The 15,922-nt window shown below is 36.7% G+C and overlaps 2 protein-coding genes across 3 annotated transcripts in view; one reads left to right on the top strand and one right to left on the bottom strand.

The window, feature by feature from the left end:
* Positions 1-15,822, bottom strand: part of RNF13 (ring finger protein 13) — a 46,346-nt gene extending 30,524 nt beyond the window's left edge. Inside the window, exons 1-5 of one of the 2 annotated variants that reach the window (XM_035889949.1) lie at positions 15,553-15,822; positions 10,511-10,609; positions 9,071-9,194; positions 6,003-6,083; positions 809-934 (exon numbers count right to left, since the gene is read on the bottom strand). In XM_035889949.1, the coding sequence (XP_035745842.1) occupies positions 809-934; positions 6,003-6,083; positions 9,071-9,184 (321 nt within the window). In that variant the 5' untranslated portion in view covers positions 9,185-9,194; positions 10,511-10,609; positions 15,553-15,822. The remainder of the gene's footprint in view (positions 1-808; positions 935-6,002; positions 6,084-9,070; positions 9,195-10,510; positions 10,610-15,552) is intronic. The other variant, XM_009634403.2, reaches the window with a different exon arrangement.
* The window catches only part of COMMD2 (COMM domain containing 2), an 11,321-nt gene continuing 9,896 nt past the window's right edge, over positions 14,498-15,922 (top strand). Inside the window, exon 1 of the mRNA XM_035890037.1 lies at positions 14,498-14,510. Within this exon, the coding sequence (XP_035745930.1) occupies positions 14,498-14,510 (13 nt within the window). The remainder of the gene's footprint in view (positions 14,511-15,922) is intronic.

The following is a 15,922-nucleotide window of genomic DNA, read 5'->3' as shown; positions in this document are numbered from 1 at the left end:
CCACTACCCTCTGGACACGACCATCCAGCCAGTTCCTTATCCACCGAACAGTCCACCCATCAAATCCATAGCTCTCCAATTTAGAGAGAAGGATGTTGTGGGGGACCGTGTCAAAGGCTTTGCAGAAGTCCAGATAGATGATGTCTGTTGGTTTTCCCTTGTCCACTGATGCTGTCGCACCATCATAGAAAGCCACTAGGTTTGTCAGGCAAGACTTGCCCTTGGTGAAGCCATGCTGGCTATCTCTAATCACCTCCCTGGCCTCAGCATAGCTTCTAGGAGGATCTGTTCCATGATCTTCTCAGGCACAGCGGTGAGGCTGACAGGTCGGTAGTTTCCAGCGTCTTCCTTTCTACCCTTTTTGAAAATGGGCACAATGTTTCCCTTTTTCCAGTCACCAGGGACTTCACCTGACTGCCATGACTTTTCAAATATCATGGAGAGGGGCTTGGCAACTACATCAGCCAATTCCCTCAGGGTCATTTTCAAGAAAACCACATATTCTAGCCAAACACAAATAATTCTAATTTTGTATTTTTAAAATGACACAGAGAATACTTCATTTCAGCTGCAGGTCAAAAATTTTATAATATAAATACTTCATAACATAACATCTAGCTGTTGCACCCATTTAAAAACATTCCCATCCTGCCACTTGTGCCTGTTTCTATGTGGCAGTGCACCGCCTTCTCTCCCCAACAACCAGCTGTGACACTACCTTTGTTCATGGGGTCTCAGTGTGAGTCACAAGAAGATGATTGTATTAAAAAGCTATTAAAAAAAAAATAGGGGGGAGTGGAAATCTTACCTTGACATCAAAGTTGCACTCAAGCCTTCGAATTAACACAATAAAAGCACTGGACGAGTTGTCTTTCAGCGGAGGTGGTGCTATAGGCTCACATGCATTCTCTGGTTTTGAATTTATTAAGAATCCCTAGAAAACAGGAACAGAAACAGGAGCTTCATTTCTCTTTGTCTTACAGAAAGGGTTGGAAGACAAATACGAGGAAAGAAAACATTCTTATACAATAGCTAAACAAATTCTTATGATCAACTCAATCCTATATCATAACAAGATTCCTGCTACATCCCTATTTATTTTGATTCGTCAGAATCTTCACATCTGTAAAGAATTAGAAAGTTAGAAAGAAAATAGTTTTTCCAATTATATCATCTGAAGTTCGTAACTCAGACTGCAGTATAATTCAGCATGAAGAGGACTGCATATGCTACATTAATGTTGTGGAATTATTATCCTAAGACGTATGGAGACTAATCAAGAAAACCAAAGTATAATAGCCTAAGAAGCACTAACACAAGATTAGTACTTGGCAATTAAAAGGGGAAACTGAAGAAAGTTAGGCACGTGAAATCAACACTGAACTAGCATACAACATAGCTGGTTTACTATGGTAAGCAAAGACTATCGATCATCAAGTCTGCTACAGCTGAAAGATCCACAGAAGTAGGAAATTGTGGCAATATCAATCTTGAAGCAATCTTTGGATTGTTTTTAGGTGACCGAGTTAGTACTCCACCACTGAAAGAGTTTGGAGTAGAAACTCTCCTAACCTCATGCTTTAACATCTGCTGAAAAATTCTACAGCTTCTCTCAGAGGAAACATGCTCACTTGAATACTGAGTGCATTGACACCAGTCTTTCTCCATGATGCTGTGACTTCAGTGTTGACTACTCCCTTGAACTTCCTTCCCTACTACTGTAAATACTCTGTAAACACCACCAATACGGAAATTTATGCAAGACAACTGCCAAAGGAATATCACGCATACTGTACAATGCTATTTGTTCTCACTGTAAAGAGAACAGACCTTCCCTTTTTCCTTTACTAGAATATGCTTGCTTCCTTGGTCAAATCTCTAGATCACCTGAAAAAGGGCTTCTTTATTAATTAGATTAATATAAATCTAATTATTAACTAATTCATATTAATTAAGCTTCCCTTCTGTCAGTCTCTTCACAACATATTTTGATTACCAAGATACAGAAATATTCCGGACCGTATACCTAGAGGAGGTTTTGTCTACCCTTCACTTGAAATACACCTCTTCACAAACACCTTTCAAAGAAAGTAGTTTTTCTGCATTAAGGTCACAGCGTGAGAGAGGCTTTTGGACACCAATGAAGTGGAGTACCATTTGACATAAGAATATTCCTACAAGATTCACCCTTGTTTAAGTCTGTTTTAAAGCTAGAGCAAGTTATCATACAGATAAAAGTGGTGAATTGCCAGAAAATAAGGATATAAGTAACTTGTTTTATGCAAATAAAGATAAGGAGAAGCTGCACTGCTGTGGGCTCAAGAAATTATTGTTACAGTTCTAGAAATATCCTTGAGAGCTTCAAACTCTGTTTTCACTGACAACTTTATATATAATTATATATCATAATTATTTCCCCACAGGTGATGACATCTCTCTATATATCTAATTATCTATAAATGTACATATAAACTGCCAGTTTAAATATAAAATATATGTAAGTTTATATATAAACTGTCAGTTTAAGTGTACTTTTTACATATCATCTTACATTTTTTGCGTGAATACATATTATTCATGAACTTTAACCTACAACAGAGAGAAGCAGTTTTGTTTTGAAGAATAGATTTTTGTCATGATAATATCCATTTTGGCAGAGAAGCTGCACCAGCAATCTGTTCCTTGCCAAGTGTGCAGTGGCAGGCACAACATTACAATCTATAACAATTAAAAGCAATATCCACTGAAAATTCTACACTGATTTGCTGAAAGCCAAATTTAGGTCCCTAAGTTTCCCGTGATTCATATAGCAAATGTACTTATGTAGTTTCACACAAAGTATTTACTCGTTTTTAACCAGAGTGGCATATCTGGAATCAACTGCATTCTACAGAGAAGTTTTACACAAATTGCATAACATCATGTTACTGTTCCAGAAATACATATGTAGAAACCAAAGGCTAACTGACTAGACTGGATTTTTCTTAATGCTACCATACATTCTTAAATATCTTTGACTGAGGAGCTGTTCTTGTAAGGACACAGACACAAATTACCAACCACTTTATGACTACAGTACACACTACATTACCTACATTTATGCTTTGGCACCAGCTATTGTAAAACACAATGTCAGATTCTGTAAGTTGCATATTATTAAATCTTAAACATCGAAGAAGTATTTTCATCCTATTTCAACTAACATCACCACATTTTAAAAAAATAATTAAAATTTTAATGCAAACAAAGAAAAAAGATTTAATATTATATTCAGAACTAAAACTCATTAGTATTTCTACCCAGGTGATGGCATCTACCTTATTTAAGACACTGAGCTGTCTAACAGTTACAAAGGTTAGAATCAAAGCTCCTTATATCTATTTTTGATGTATTAAATTGGCTCACTACTTGGGCAAATCACTTAATTGCCCTCTGTTTCTCAATACAGTCAGTATACAGCTATATGGCTCTAACACCAGTTCTCTCCATGACAAAACCCACTGGGCATGAAAATGAAGTGTCCTTGAGGTTTCATTTGCAGAGGAATTCCTAAGAGTTACAGGAATTCTTACAGCAGCTTATTCCCCTTTGGGATTAAAAGGACACCATACAATCAAAGAGTGATCCAACAACTTTGTACCTTCACATGAGCTTCATTTTTTTGCATATTGCTTACTCACAAGCATTGCAACATCAGCGATGCTGTGGAGCCAGATTTTGGGGCCATACAGGCTACAGACAGCACAAACAGGAAAGCAGCTCTCTGCCCTCATGTGCTGTTCACTGTCTCCACAGGTGTGTAAATGATAGCAATACTTCACCAGAACTTGGAAGGTGGTCTACCTAAATATGCTTACAGCTTCAAATTCTTACACAAAATAAAAGCATATCTCAGTCATAAATACTTACTAATGCACTGTTCAAAGTGACAGCCAGACAAACAAGTTACTGCCACAAGACTGACTCCATGTAGCTACTCCCACAGTAAGAAAAAAAAAAAAGTAATGAAACCTGAACGTCACACAAGTAGTAAAATGTTTGGATGGCTAAACTAAATCTCCTTTCTTGTACATGAGCATTTCAAGTACAGGAGAGGAACAGAAAATAAATTTTATCTGAAATGAACAAACTTACTGACACTGCAGGAATGTGATCCTAGAGAAAGTAAACGGTTCGTGTCTCTGCATAGGCATCTTACATTAGGCAAAGAGAAAAATGCAGCATGCCCACCGTACTTGAATTCAGCACAGCACACCAGTATCTGACAACAAGCATCAGCTACATAATCTCAGCAACAAGCTTCCCTCAGAGGATGCAAAGACTGTAACTGAACAGGATATTGATCTAGATGTTAAATACTTTTCTAAGCAGCAGGACTATGTTTACGCACTTAGTATAGTAAACATAGTACTATGTTTACAGTGTTAACACCACCATATAAAAATTATTTTAAAATAAATTTATTTTCTACCTCCTCTATCTTCTTTTATGCAGATAAAAGTGAGTTTGTCTTCACATCAGTTACTGACTACTGCCACCAGAATGCATAGACAGCTACTGCCTAAGCAGAAGTCAGAAAAAGTAGAACATTGTTGCTTATAGAAGCCACATTTGTTTAATCTTCATAGTCCTTTCACATCTCACCTTGAATGTAATTTCCCTTTATTAATTTCATTCAGTCCATATACATATCTTACTACATTCCGAGTGTATTAACTGCATTAGACACATGGAAAAGGAATTATTTCACTGTACAAAACCTGCTTCCTGCTCTATTGCAGAAGACATCAGGTCTTCAGAATTTCTAATCTAGTGCAAAATAATGATAAAGCCCTATATGTATTCCCATCTTTGATTTTTTTTGCACATTAATCACTTTGCATAATATGTCAATATGATTTTTCCCTTTCCAGTTCCATTAACATTTGCAAATCTTTACACCTTACTTCTGTCTTCTCTAATACCACGTGCACTTTACAGTTTAATATGGCTTAATATTTACCTACTTTTTGGGTTTATATATCAAAGAAAACTGGATTAACAAACTAAAATAATTTTAGAAGTCACATGTACTTTTCCTACTAATTCAATATATTATCACTTACTAGTGCCTTCTGTTAATAATCCTATGGCCAGTTTTCAAGTCATGTCACAGCATTCCTATCCCAATATGATTTTATTTGGAGTATTAAGACTGTAATAGATAACTAACAAAACCATGTATATGTGCTGTCTGGACCTTCCCCACTTAATGATGGAGTAAAATAATATGGCATTAGTGCAACACATGGCTGAGAGCAGCACTGAGAGAATGGGGAACTTCTCATCTGCTATGGGGTGCGGATTGCAACTGAACGGAAACTGCGGCCCCTGAGCTTCTCCATTCAGTTGCTTAAGAAAGGCAAGGAGACAAGCGAACTAGCAACAATTCTTATAACTCATTTTCTTGGGAAAGTACAACTCCTTTACACAGCACTCAACGGGGGCCACATTCAAGGAAGATAATCCCTCTTGCCTTTCCACACTTTACAGTGTGAAACGGCTCACCAATATACAACCCTACAGAGACAATAAATCCTCCAAATATTAGGAAAAAAAAAGACAAAATTCAATCTGGCATCCACTAATACCAGTGCAAGGTAACTGACATCATATATCAGTATCGCCACCAACTTCAGAGAAAACAATGGTCTACCAAACCAGTTTCTTAGATTCCCACCATTCAGCTATTTTTAATTTATTTATTAAAAGTGTTCAGCAAATTCTCCCTTACATACAAAGGTCAGATTACCAAAATTCTCTTCTTAGCCGATGACTCTCCTATTTACAGGCAACAGTTCATATCAAACCCTTTACATATTTGTTTCGCTTGAGCAGTAGATTCATCAGTTCTGTATTTATTTTCCCTCAGTACTATATTCGTTTATCTTTTTTAGCTTACAGAATAAGTGTTCAGCAGATACAGTCCTCTATATATATTCAGGTTATTTATTTATTTTTACCTTCAAGCCTTCTGCTGGAAGTCTGTAGCCAAATCTAGCAGGTAGATCATCAAAGGTCTGGGTTCCATTTTCAAGGTTATACTAAAAGAAATAAATTTTAAAGAAAATTCAGGTTTGCAACAAGAGAGAAATAGGTAACAAGCATAAATAGAAATAAACAACACTATGTATCTTTTTAGATTAAAATATTTATCAGACATAGGACCTCTTGTGACCACATCAATAAAATCACAAAATTGCTTCTTCTACTTGTCTTCCAATCATATGGCAACATCACTCTTATCTCGTTGTCAAAACAAGAAAGTAAGTAACAGATCTTTTGTTAAATTATCTGTATGTTAAATCTTTCTACTGTCTGCTATTCAAATATCATCATATTTGCAGGAGAGAAACTACAAAACAACCCCAAAAAAGCAAAAATCTGAAGAGCTGGGGTTTTGGAGTGTGGGGGGTCTTTTGGATGGTGGCGTTCTTGGAGTGGTTTTGTTGTTGTTGTTTGGGTATTTTTTTCTTCAAATTCACTTCCATACGGGAAGGAACAGCTTTTAACAGGTGGTTTACTGTAGACAAAGAATAGCCTCCATATGCAATATCTTCTCAATTCCCTGCTATCTATTCAGCTTAGTTTTCAGCTACTATCTCTACAGTTTTGTTTTATACTAATTATGAGCTTTCATTTCAAAACAGAGGAATACTGTATAGACCTTAGATCTGTGGAAGCTTTGTTTCCCCCTTCCTTGTTCATCTTTTGTAGCTCAAGGATATGCCTAACCAATGCAGAATTCATACAATAAAAAGTGCAAATTGTATGCATGCTAATTTTTTTTTCATTAAAAATAAAAAAAGTTAGTTTCCTGCAGAAGTTGTGAATTATACAGTAACTGACTTGAATGCACATCAGCTGGTATGTTTTATTAAATAGCTTAATGACTCAGAAATATTTGTTTATTCATTGTATCATCCAGTTGTCATACAGAACCATCAAGTAAGGATCATGTTTAATTCAGAGGGACATTTCCTAGTAGCCAGCTTTATCAATAGGGGAACTCAAACCATAGTTCAAAGAAAAATGCTACCATGATTTATCTTAACTCTTTCAAAAGAACAACATTTCAAAGGAGCTTCCTTCCCACAGACTTTAATAAAATTGAGGGGAAAGAGGTAGGAATGGAACTAAATTTCAGGGAAGCGGTTTTGTTCTGTGCAATCAGTCTGCTCCATACAACCTCTTCTCCTGATCTTCCATCCTCCCATCACGTAGCACGGCTCTGTGCCTGTACACTATCTTCCTCCATCCTCACTATTTAGTCACCTACCTTCTTCAAAACATCCTTCCTGATCTTGTACTACTGTAAGTTTTCCCTTGAATCACTTAGCAAGCCCCAACTTAAGCTAGGAGTCAGACACAAACCTATTTATTTTTATCCCTTATTTAAAAAACAACCAATCATGCTTCATATACACATAACAGGACTTTACACAAACATAATCCTTCATTTGAGGCTGCAGCTATGCGAGAACACAGAAGCATAAAAATACACCTAAATCAGTAGGGAAAAGAAGTATTTCTTTCTTTGGCAAGCCCAAAACTTCAGCTGGAATTTTGCTTCCCAAACAGGCAATCATTAAACCATGAAATATCTCAAGATTATAAACTATCTGCATGCCTTCAATTCCGTGTGACCCAGTGGGCAAACATTCCGTCTTCTTCTGGGTATCTCAGATACTTCCACTGGCTCCTTTTCACAGCAAAGTTTTAATAAGTGTCTAGTTCATATCTTCATTTACTACTTCAAAGATATTCTCAGAACATATCTGTAACTTCCAAATATCCAGGAATAAAAGATACTTCATTTTTAGATGGAGTTATTTCAGAATACTGCATATGGAGGCTTAAATAGAAGAAATTAAACTAAATTTGCAAAATGCCTCAGGTTTTTTTTTGAGGCTGGTAGGTTTTTTGTTTTGTTTTTAAATCTCTTCTCTAAGGGAGGAAGTAGCAAGAATCAAAATTAGGCTTTTTTTTTTAAACGAAAAGAGGAAGCATGGGCTTGGTGAGAAAGGAAAGGAGGGAGGGGAAAAAATCAGGTTTACAGTAGAAAGCTGGTTTAAAATTTCACAACAGAATGGTGATGTCAGTTCCATAATAAAGCAATTATCCATCTGCATTAATTCTTTCTTAAATTTTTTTATCTACAAAAAATAATAGAACAGTAACAACCCGAAGATCCAAATAACATAATTCAGTATTCATCAGCCCCACATTACCAAAAACTTTAACATTTAGCTACAAGGGTTTTACACTGTTCTCCTAAATGAATTGATACATTTTAACAACTCTCTTGGATATCACTAACTCACAGAGAATATACAGCCTACAGTACTTACATTTAATTATTTCAGTGGCTTAATCTCTGTCCTACAAAGACACATATAACTTCCTCCATAAAACTACACGATATCTAAAGTTGGCAATAAATAGCCCAGCAACAACTTTTACCACTGACTTTATGTTCAACGTACTGTTTATTAGGCTGATCATTTAAAATTCTACACACCCAATAAATATTCTTCATGGATAGCATAGATTGTCAGACATTTAAAAAAGTTATCTAGGTGTTACATACACAAAAATTTTACTGACAAGGCCTCTAGCACACACATAAATTATACTAGCCATAAAAGATTACTTTGCTTTATTTATTTACATGCAGTTACCCTACAAAGTGGCATCCATTACCAAAAGTTAAATTGCTGTCTAAACCAAATAATCATGAAATTCTTTTAACTGGGTTATAAGATGCTATAGGGTATCTGCTCAGATAGGAACTTTTAAAATTACTAAGAGAACTACGTGTTTTCACTGTCATGGTATCTGAGCACACATCATCTGTAAGCTCATTTGAAAATGTACAATTTATTATTTTATTGAACTAAACTGTTAAGGAAATTCCATTCCAAGCAACCTGCTATAACATGTATTGTCCTGATCCATTAATAGAATAGTTTAAAAAAAGACTCAATTTTATAGAGATTTTGTTTATGTAGAAAAACATTCTTGCACTTACTGCTAAAATATCTGCCTCCACGGGTAAAAGATTCAGGAAAGCAAATAACTGAACAGTCAAAATGGTGTATATCTGAGTGGCAGACAACATCAGCATTCCTATTGACAACAGCATATTTTAATACCTGCAACAAAAAGAAAAAACAAACCAAGAGTCAAGGCATAGAGCAAATATTTTCCTCTGTCATTTTCCTGGGCTCTATTGGCCAGTTAAAGCTTTTCTTCTAAAGTAGTATACAAAATGTTATTCTACACTTACTTTTGAGAAACAAGTAAACTTTAATTTATATGATTATTTTAGAGATAGAAGTCCCTTTTGCTAACCTCCATGGGAATGTATGCATAAAACACAAAAATTATAGTAGCAGCACTTCAGAAGCCTTTAGCCAACACATAGCAATACAAGCAGTATACAGGAATGGACATTCACATGATATTAATCATCCTTAGACATTCTTAATTTTCATCTTCCCTTCTTCTAGGATAAATCCGAACCAGCAAAATTCCTCATGTACGTGGAATAATTCTACTCAAAACATTTATTCTAAACATACACTTGTAAAACCAGTGTAATACCAACAGGTAACAAATACCAACTAGTTCTACCAACTTCAGTGAAATTCACCAATGCTCAAATGAGACTCATGCTCCAGACAGAAGATTTAATCTCCTGTAAATTGTGTGCATTTTTGGGACCTTAAAAAAAAAAAAAAAGTACTCTGAAAAGTATGCTTGTACACATTTCACAAGCTTATGACATTAAAAGGAAGTTCATTCTGCTTTGTTAATGAATTTTTATCAAAGCCAGCAGCAAAAAGCAGCAGCTTGTGTCTGGAAATAGAGAGGCATGTTTTCTAATAGAAACTGTTCTTTAAAACTGCTGATTTAGCACTAATCAAAAGGAAAAAAAAGTAGGGAGAGGGGTTAGGAGGAAGCAAAACAAACATTTTTGTATCTTTTACTTTGCCATACAAACTGATTTTTTTTAAAAAACATAATAAAACCCCCACAAATTAAGAGCATGAATGCATTCCTTCTAGGAGCAATGATATCTGCACCCTTACTGAAGTCACCAAGTATCATGTTACCCTCAAAAAATCCCCAACAAAAAACAGAACAAAACCACAACAACAAAAAACTCAAAAACCCCCCCCCCCAAAAAAAAACCCCAAACAAAACAAACATTTGCATGAACAGAACTTTGCACTCCCTCTCAAACTTAACACATGCATTAACTGCAACAGTTACAGATTTCATTCTCTAATTTCTCCTATCAAATATAGGCCAATTTCACAATCATACATTACTTGAAACAACAAAATTTGGCCCACCAAATACATCACACATGTTGAAGATAAAATGTTTCAATTTTGAACATTTAAATTCTTTCCAGCAAAGATGAAAGCTAACACTTAAGATAATAATCCACAGCACTGCTCACCTTAGAAATTCAGTATTCTTTGAAAGGGGTTACAGATTACTTTCCACTTGCTTGCCTCTTCCAAATAATTATTTATCTGGCACCAATGAAAGTCCCAATCTAGACAACAAACATGATTCAGGCTGAGATGTCACTTTCATGGCTGATAAAGGCTAGGACCACAGAATTTACTGAATGTCAGTGAAAGGCCAACTTCCTCCATACCTATAGCACCCTATAATTTACGCTTCCACAATCCACAAACATATGAACATGGTGCAAATCTGCAACATTCGCTATATATCATGTTTAATGTAGTAATAAATGGTGTTTCCACAAAGCTTTTGTCTAAAATGCCCAATACCAGGTGCCCGGCTTCTAATACAAACAAAAGGCCGTTATATGATACGTACTCACATGAAGATAAAAATTCTACTAGCTAAATTGCAAAATCAAGCATCCAAAAACTTGGGTTGGGCAAGGGAGAGGAAGAAGTTTCAGCCTTTCGTGTAACTGAATTACACCTTTTAGTGCATGCCACTCATGTACTGAATGAAGCAAGGTTTTTTAAGGGGAAAATATGAGAATATCATTTATTAAACTCTATAGCCACATAAAAAGTTAAACCCATAAACTGAAGTTGCACAAGTAGCCATAAAGTAGAATTTCCTCTTTCTGAGTCCTTGAATTTCCACATAAACTGTACCTTTTAATACTTGCCCTCACCCATCCTTAGAAGTTTCCTTGTGTTTTTAAAGGGGTTTAAATTCCTGTATATATCCACAGCTAGCAATAAAGGGGGTGGTGGTGGTGGTATTGAGATTTAGCCTTAATTTGTGTTGAGAACTGCAACCTGAACTGGAGGAACAGTTAGCTGACAAAGAGAGAGACAGGAAAGACGTGGAGCTGGTTAAGAATCCTGGCCAGATGCCCATCTATCGCTTCTTCCCCTTGTCGTTCCCCCCCAATTAAACCAGTGTTTGTTTTCTCTACCTCTTTACTGACTTCACCCTTTCACTTTTCCCCAGATGTCAAATTCTATCAACTTCATCTTATTAAAACACGTCAACATACTATTTCACCAAAGTGCTAGCATAACATGTTCTGCATCAATACTCTGTATGAGTCACAAAAATACACTCAATCTTCATGAGCATATTATAAGTCTTTATAAGCACACTGACATGGGAGGCATTTTCTAAATTTGCATTTTTAAAGAACATATTTTAACTATGTAATAACCTAGATCATTTAATAGCAGTACTTCCATCTACAGAGGTTGAGAGACAACAACTATGGTTCATTTCTGTGTGTCATGCTCTTACAATCTGTACTACCCAAGTTCGGTGGGACAGCTACAACCACACAGCTTCAAGGGGAAAGACTCGACTCAGTGGGATTCTGCATTACGATCCACCTGGACAACAGACTCTTCATCTGCTGGACACAGTCTTAAAGAACGACAGAGAACTCTTTCACACAGAAAGTTTATTCCAAACAAAACTACTAACTGAGTGAGGTATATACATTTTAGTGCTTAAATAAATACCTTTTTGTTTTTCTTTGAAGAGGACTATCGTAACAACAAAATCTCTCTAGAGCAAGGAATAGCAATGGAGAATTACCCTAACTCAGCCTGCCACAACCGCCTTTTACTTACTAAGTTGGGATACATTAAGAGAGGAGTGTACAGCCTTATCATTGTTAATTCCCAGAAAATCTCTGGCATTGGGAACAGCCCCATGAGAACGGTGGTAGTCACCATTAATGCAAAGCAGCCAGGAGGAACATCCACCTGAGCTCTCACTTCTGCCTTTCACTGCAAAACCACACCCAATCACCAAAGATCAGGACCTCTCTTCTCCACTGACGAGTTACATCTGAAAATTTTTGTACTGTTGCTACAGTCATAATCCAGTCTTAAGACAGACAATGATTAGCTGTCTACAGAGGAACTTCAGGTTCCTCTTAGGCTTAGCTAATACATGATTACGTGCAGGCAGTCTCTTAAGAACACAGAAGTACAAAATATCTTATTCTCCTTATAAAAACTCACACCAAAACATGATCAGGCTAAAAAAAAAAATCCAACATTCAGAATTCCAACACATTCAACAAAAACCACGTGATCCCCAGGACACCTCCTACTTCAGAAAACAAAACAAGCAACAGTTAAGTGCTACATTCAGCATGAAATCTAACCACTTTCATTGCTGAATTTAAAAGAATTGCTTGGTCCACAGATGGATGACTAATCTCTCTAGCAATTCTTCTAGTCTCACAGTAAGAACTTATTTGAAACAACATAAAGTGAAAATAGTGGTAACACAAAACAACAGCAAATACACTGCATATTGCGATAATAATCAAAATAACTCAGGGACAGGTTTTTAAAAGTAGACATTAGGTGCTTAATATTGTTACCAGAATACCTAGACCTCCTCTAACTTCTTTTATTGGAGGAATTAAAAGTAATTCACAAACAACTGAGCTCAATTAGGTCACCCAAATTGTCTGCATGATTGTTGAAAACCTCCAAATTCAGGCTTCTTATTTAAACAGTTCCATATGGATTTGTTTTCATTTGACTAGAAATTTCATTCTGAATATTTGAACTTTGTTGCCTTTATCAAGAAATCACAGCCAAGACAACCACATTCTCTTTCAGAATCAAGAAAGACCTAACAATTCCTGTCTTCCTGTCCCATCCTTTGTGGGTTTTTAAGCAGAAAGCGTTGCCCCATGATCGGAGGTCCTCAATGCTCATTTAAAGCAAATACTGGAGAGTTAGATTTGATTTAAACTGACACTAATGTGAAGATAATTAAAATTCATTATTCCTAATAGAAGGAAACTGCTGATATTTTAACAACGGTTCTCATGATTCTGACTTGGTCATTCAGACATATGATGCTTGTGAAACTTTCAACTGGTTAGAGGAACAGAAGTTACAGTCACAGGAACCTGTAACACGTTATGAAATTAATGAATTTTTATTTCTAAATTAAGATTTACCAGTTTCTCTCATCAGCCTGCCCTAATAAAGAGGATGTTGGTGAAACCGGAATGACAAAAAACAACCGTTCAAAAAACACAATCATTTTTACTAAGCAACAATATGCTTGAAACTATCACAGTATTTTAACCAGTACAGTAAATTCACTACATACCTTACAACACAGAGAAAGCATTAAAATAGTATTGAGCAGGATCAGAAAATACCAGAATTAAAGTTGTCCTTGTAAACAACATGCATGTACAGTACAGTGTTCTCTTTCAGTTACATACATACAGATTCTTCTGGGCCCAGGAACTATTGCCTCAAATGCAAGCAAAAAAGCCTTACAGTTCCTGAAATACTGTGGCTCATTTGTAGACGACATTCTTAACTGAACGAGACAGCTTATAGCACGTTGGTGAAACCGGAATGACAAAAAACAACCGTTCAAAAAACACAATCATTTTTACTAAGCAACAATATGCTTGAAACTATCACAGTATTTTAACCAGTACAGTAAATTCACTACATACCTTACAACACAGAGAAAGCATTAAAATAGTATTGAGCAGGATCAGAAAATACCAGAATTAAAATTGTCCTTGTAAACAACATGCATGTACAGTACAGTGTTCTCTTTCAGTTACATACATACAGATTCTTCTGGGCCCAGGAACTATTGCCTCAAATGCAAGCAAAAAAGCCTTACAATTCCTGAAATACTGTGGCTCATTTGTAGACGACATTCTTAACTGAACGAGACAGCTTATAGCACAGAAATACAGCTGTATGTAATTAAAGACTATACTGTAAACCACACAGAAGAAGTTAGACTTGACTCTGCATTAATCTTTGGCACTTTATACCTGATTTTCCAGTCTCTATAGACAAAGTTCTCCTTAAGTTACTTCAGGCGATTTGAGCGCCCTTTTTTTCCTTCCCACTCTGCATCCTAGAACTCAGAGAACAAACTAAGTCTGAGGAGCTACAACCCTTTGTCACAGGGCTGAATGGGATCACCAGGTCAGAAATCAAGTGGGGAATATGTGGGGTGTGCTGTATCACAGTGTATCTACCAGCAGCAAGACAACCATGAAGTAAATCCATTAACTTTGAATACATCAGACAAGATATTGCCCATGAAGATAGGGCAGCAGTAGTGTTGCTATATGTACAATAGAAAATACGTTCCTTATTACACTTTAGAAGGAAGACAGCAAAGCATGCCTTCTTACTTGAAGATAAGGATGGATAAGCAAGCTCGATACAAGAACTGACACTACATGATAGATGCAGCTATCTGTTGCAGTGGACACTAAGAACACCTTGCCTACCGCTTGATACATTAACAGTATTGTTTGTATTACTAATAAGGGATTATGAAACACACAGCATTTTTAACACCAATACACCGACTCCCAGCCCAGAATGGGCAACCTGAGGGGAAAACATTCTTCTGGATATAGTCCCTGCATCCTGTCAAAAATACCAGTTTCATACTTGCCAACGTGAACAAACCTTGGAAGCACATTTAAGAGAGATGTCATGAAGAAGTTACATGGCTTGGGACACAGATAAGCATATTCAGAGCTTTTGGAAGCTATCCACAAACCAAGCCCCACAAAGTACATATAAATATCAAGTTTTCAGAAGTTTGTATCTCAATCAATTCAAAACGTATTTCACAGCAAAAGAGAACACAAAGCAATTCCTTGTCTGCATGGTTATGTTCACACTTCAACTCTCTCAAGAAATCAACCTTTCTGCTCCATTAGTGAAAAGAACCCTAACTTGCACATCTGTACTACACAAACTTGAATTCTATTTCAATGCCAGATAGGATTACACTGCTTATAGCAATCACAGAAACCATACGAATATACAGCAACTTTGTCCTGCCGCAAACTCAGTGACAACATTCTAAGTATTTGGTAGATTGGGCTACACCTTCCAAAATTCCTCAAGGAGAAGATGAACAAAAGTTACACAGATATCAAAAACTTTCATACATATCCCCAAGAGCCCCAATGCCTCAGTCTTTTTGCATTTTGGTATCATTACTGACCTGAATCTCCATCTAAGATCTATCCACAGAACTGAAAACTAATGCACACAAGGGCAATTCAGCGTTCAGGTCTGGTAAGATGCAGAAACCATTCCTCTCAATTTGTTTTCGTACTAGCAATTTGGTTACCAGCCAGCCAGACTCCGTGCCATTCGTTATCTGCCAAGCATAACCAGTATCTCAGTGCACAACCAGCCTTAGAGGAACCACACAGCAGCCAGAACTGTGAAATGCCGGAGCACGGATTTAGTTTTCGGCGGTCTAGAAGCGATGCTGGGAGAGGGCTTTAGCGTCCTCCCCTCCCCTCCCCTTCCCCGCCCTCCCCTGTCGCCGAGGCGGATCTCCGCGCAGACTGCAGCGACGGCCTGCG

Source organism: Egretta garzetta, unplaced genomic scaffold (assembly GCF_000687185.1).
Source record: "Egretta garzetta isolate BGI_Z169 unplaced genomic scaffold, ASM68718v1 scaffold172, whole genome shotgun sequence".
Classification (NCBI taxonomy): Eukaryota; Metazoa; Chordata; class Aves; order Pelecaniformes; family Ardeidae; genus Egretta; species Egretta garzetta.
Note: the sequence above shows the minus strand (reverse complement) of the source record. Positions and strands in the feature narration are given on the sequence as shown.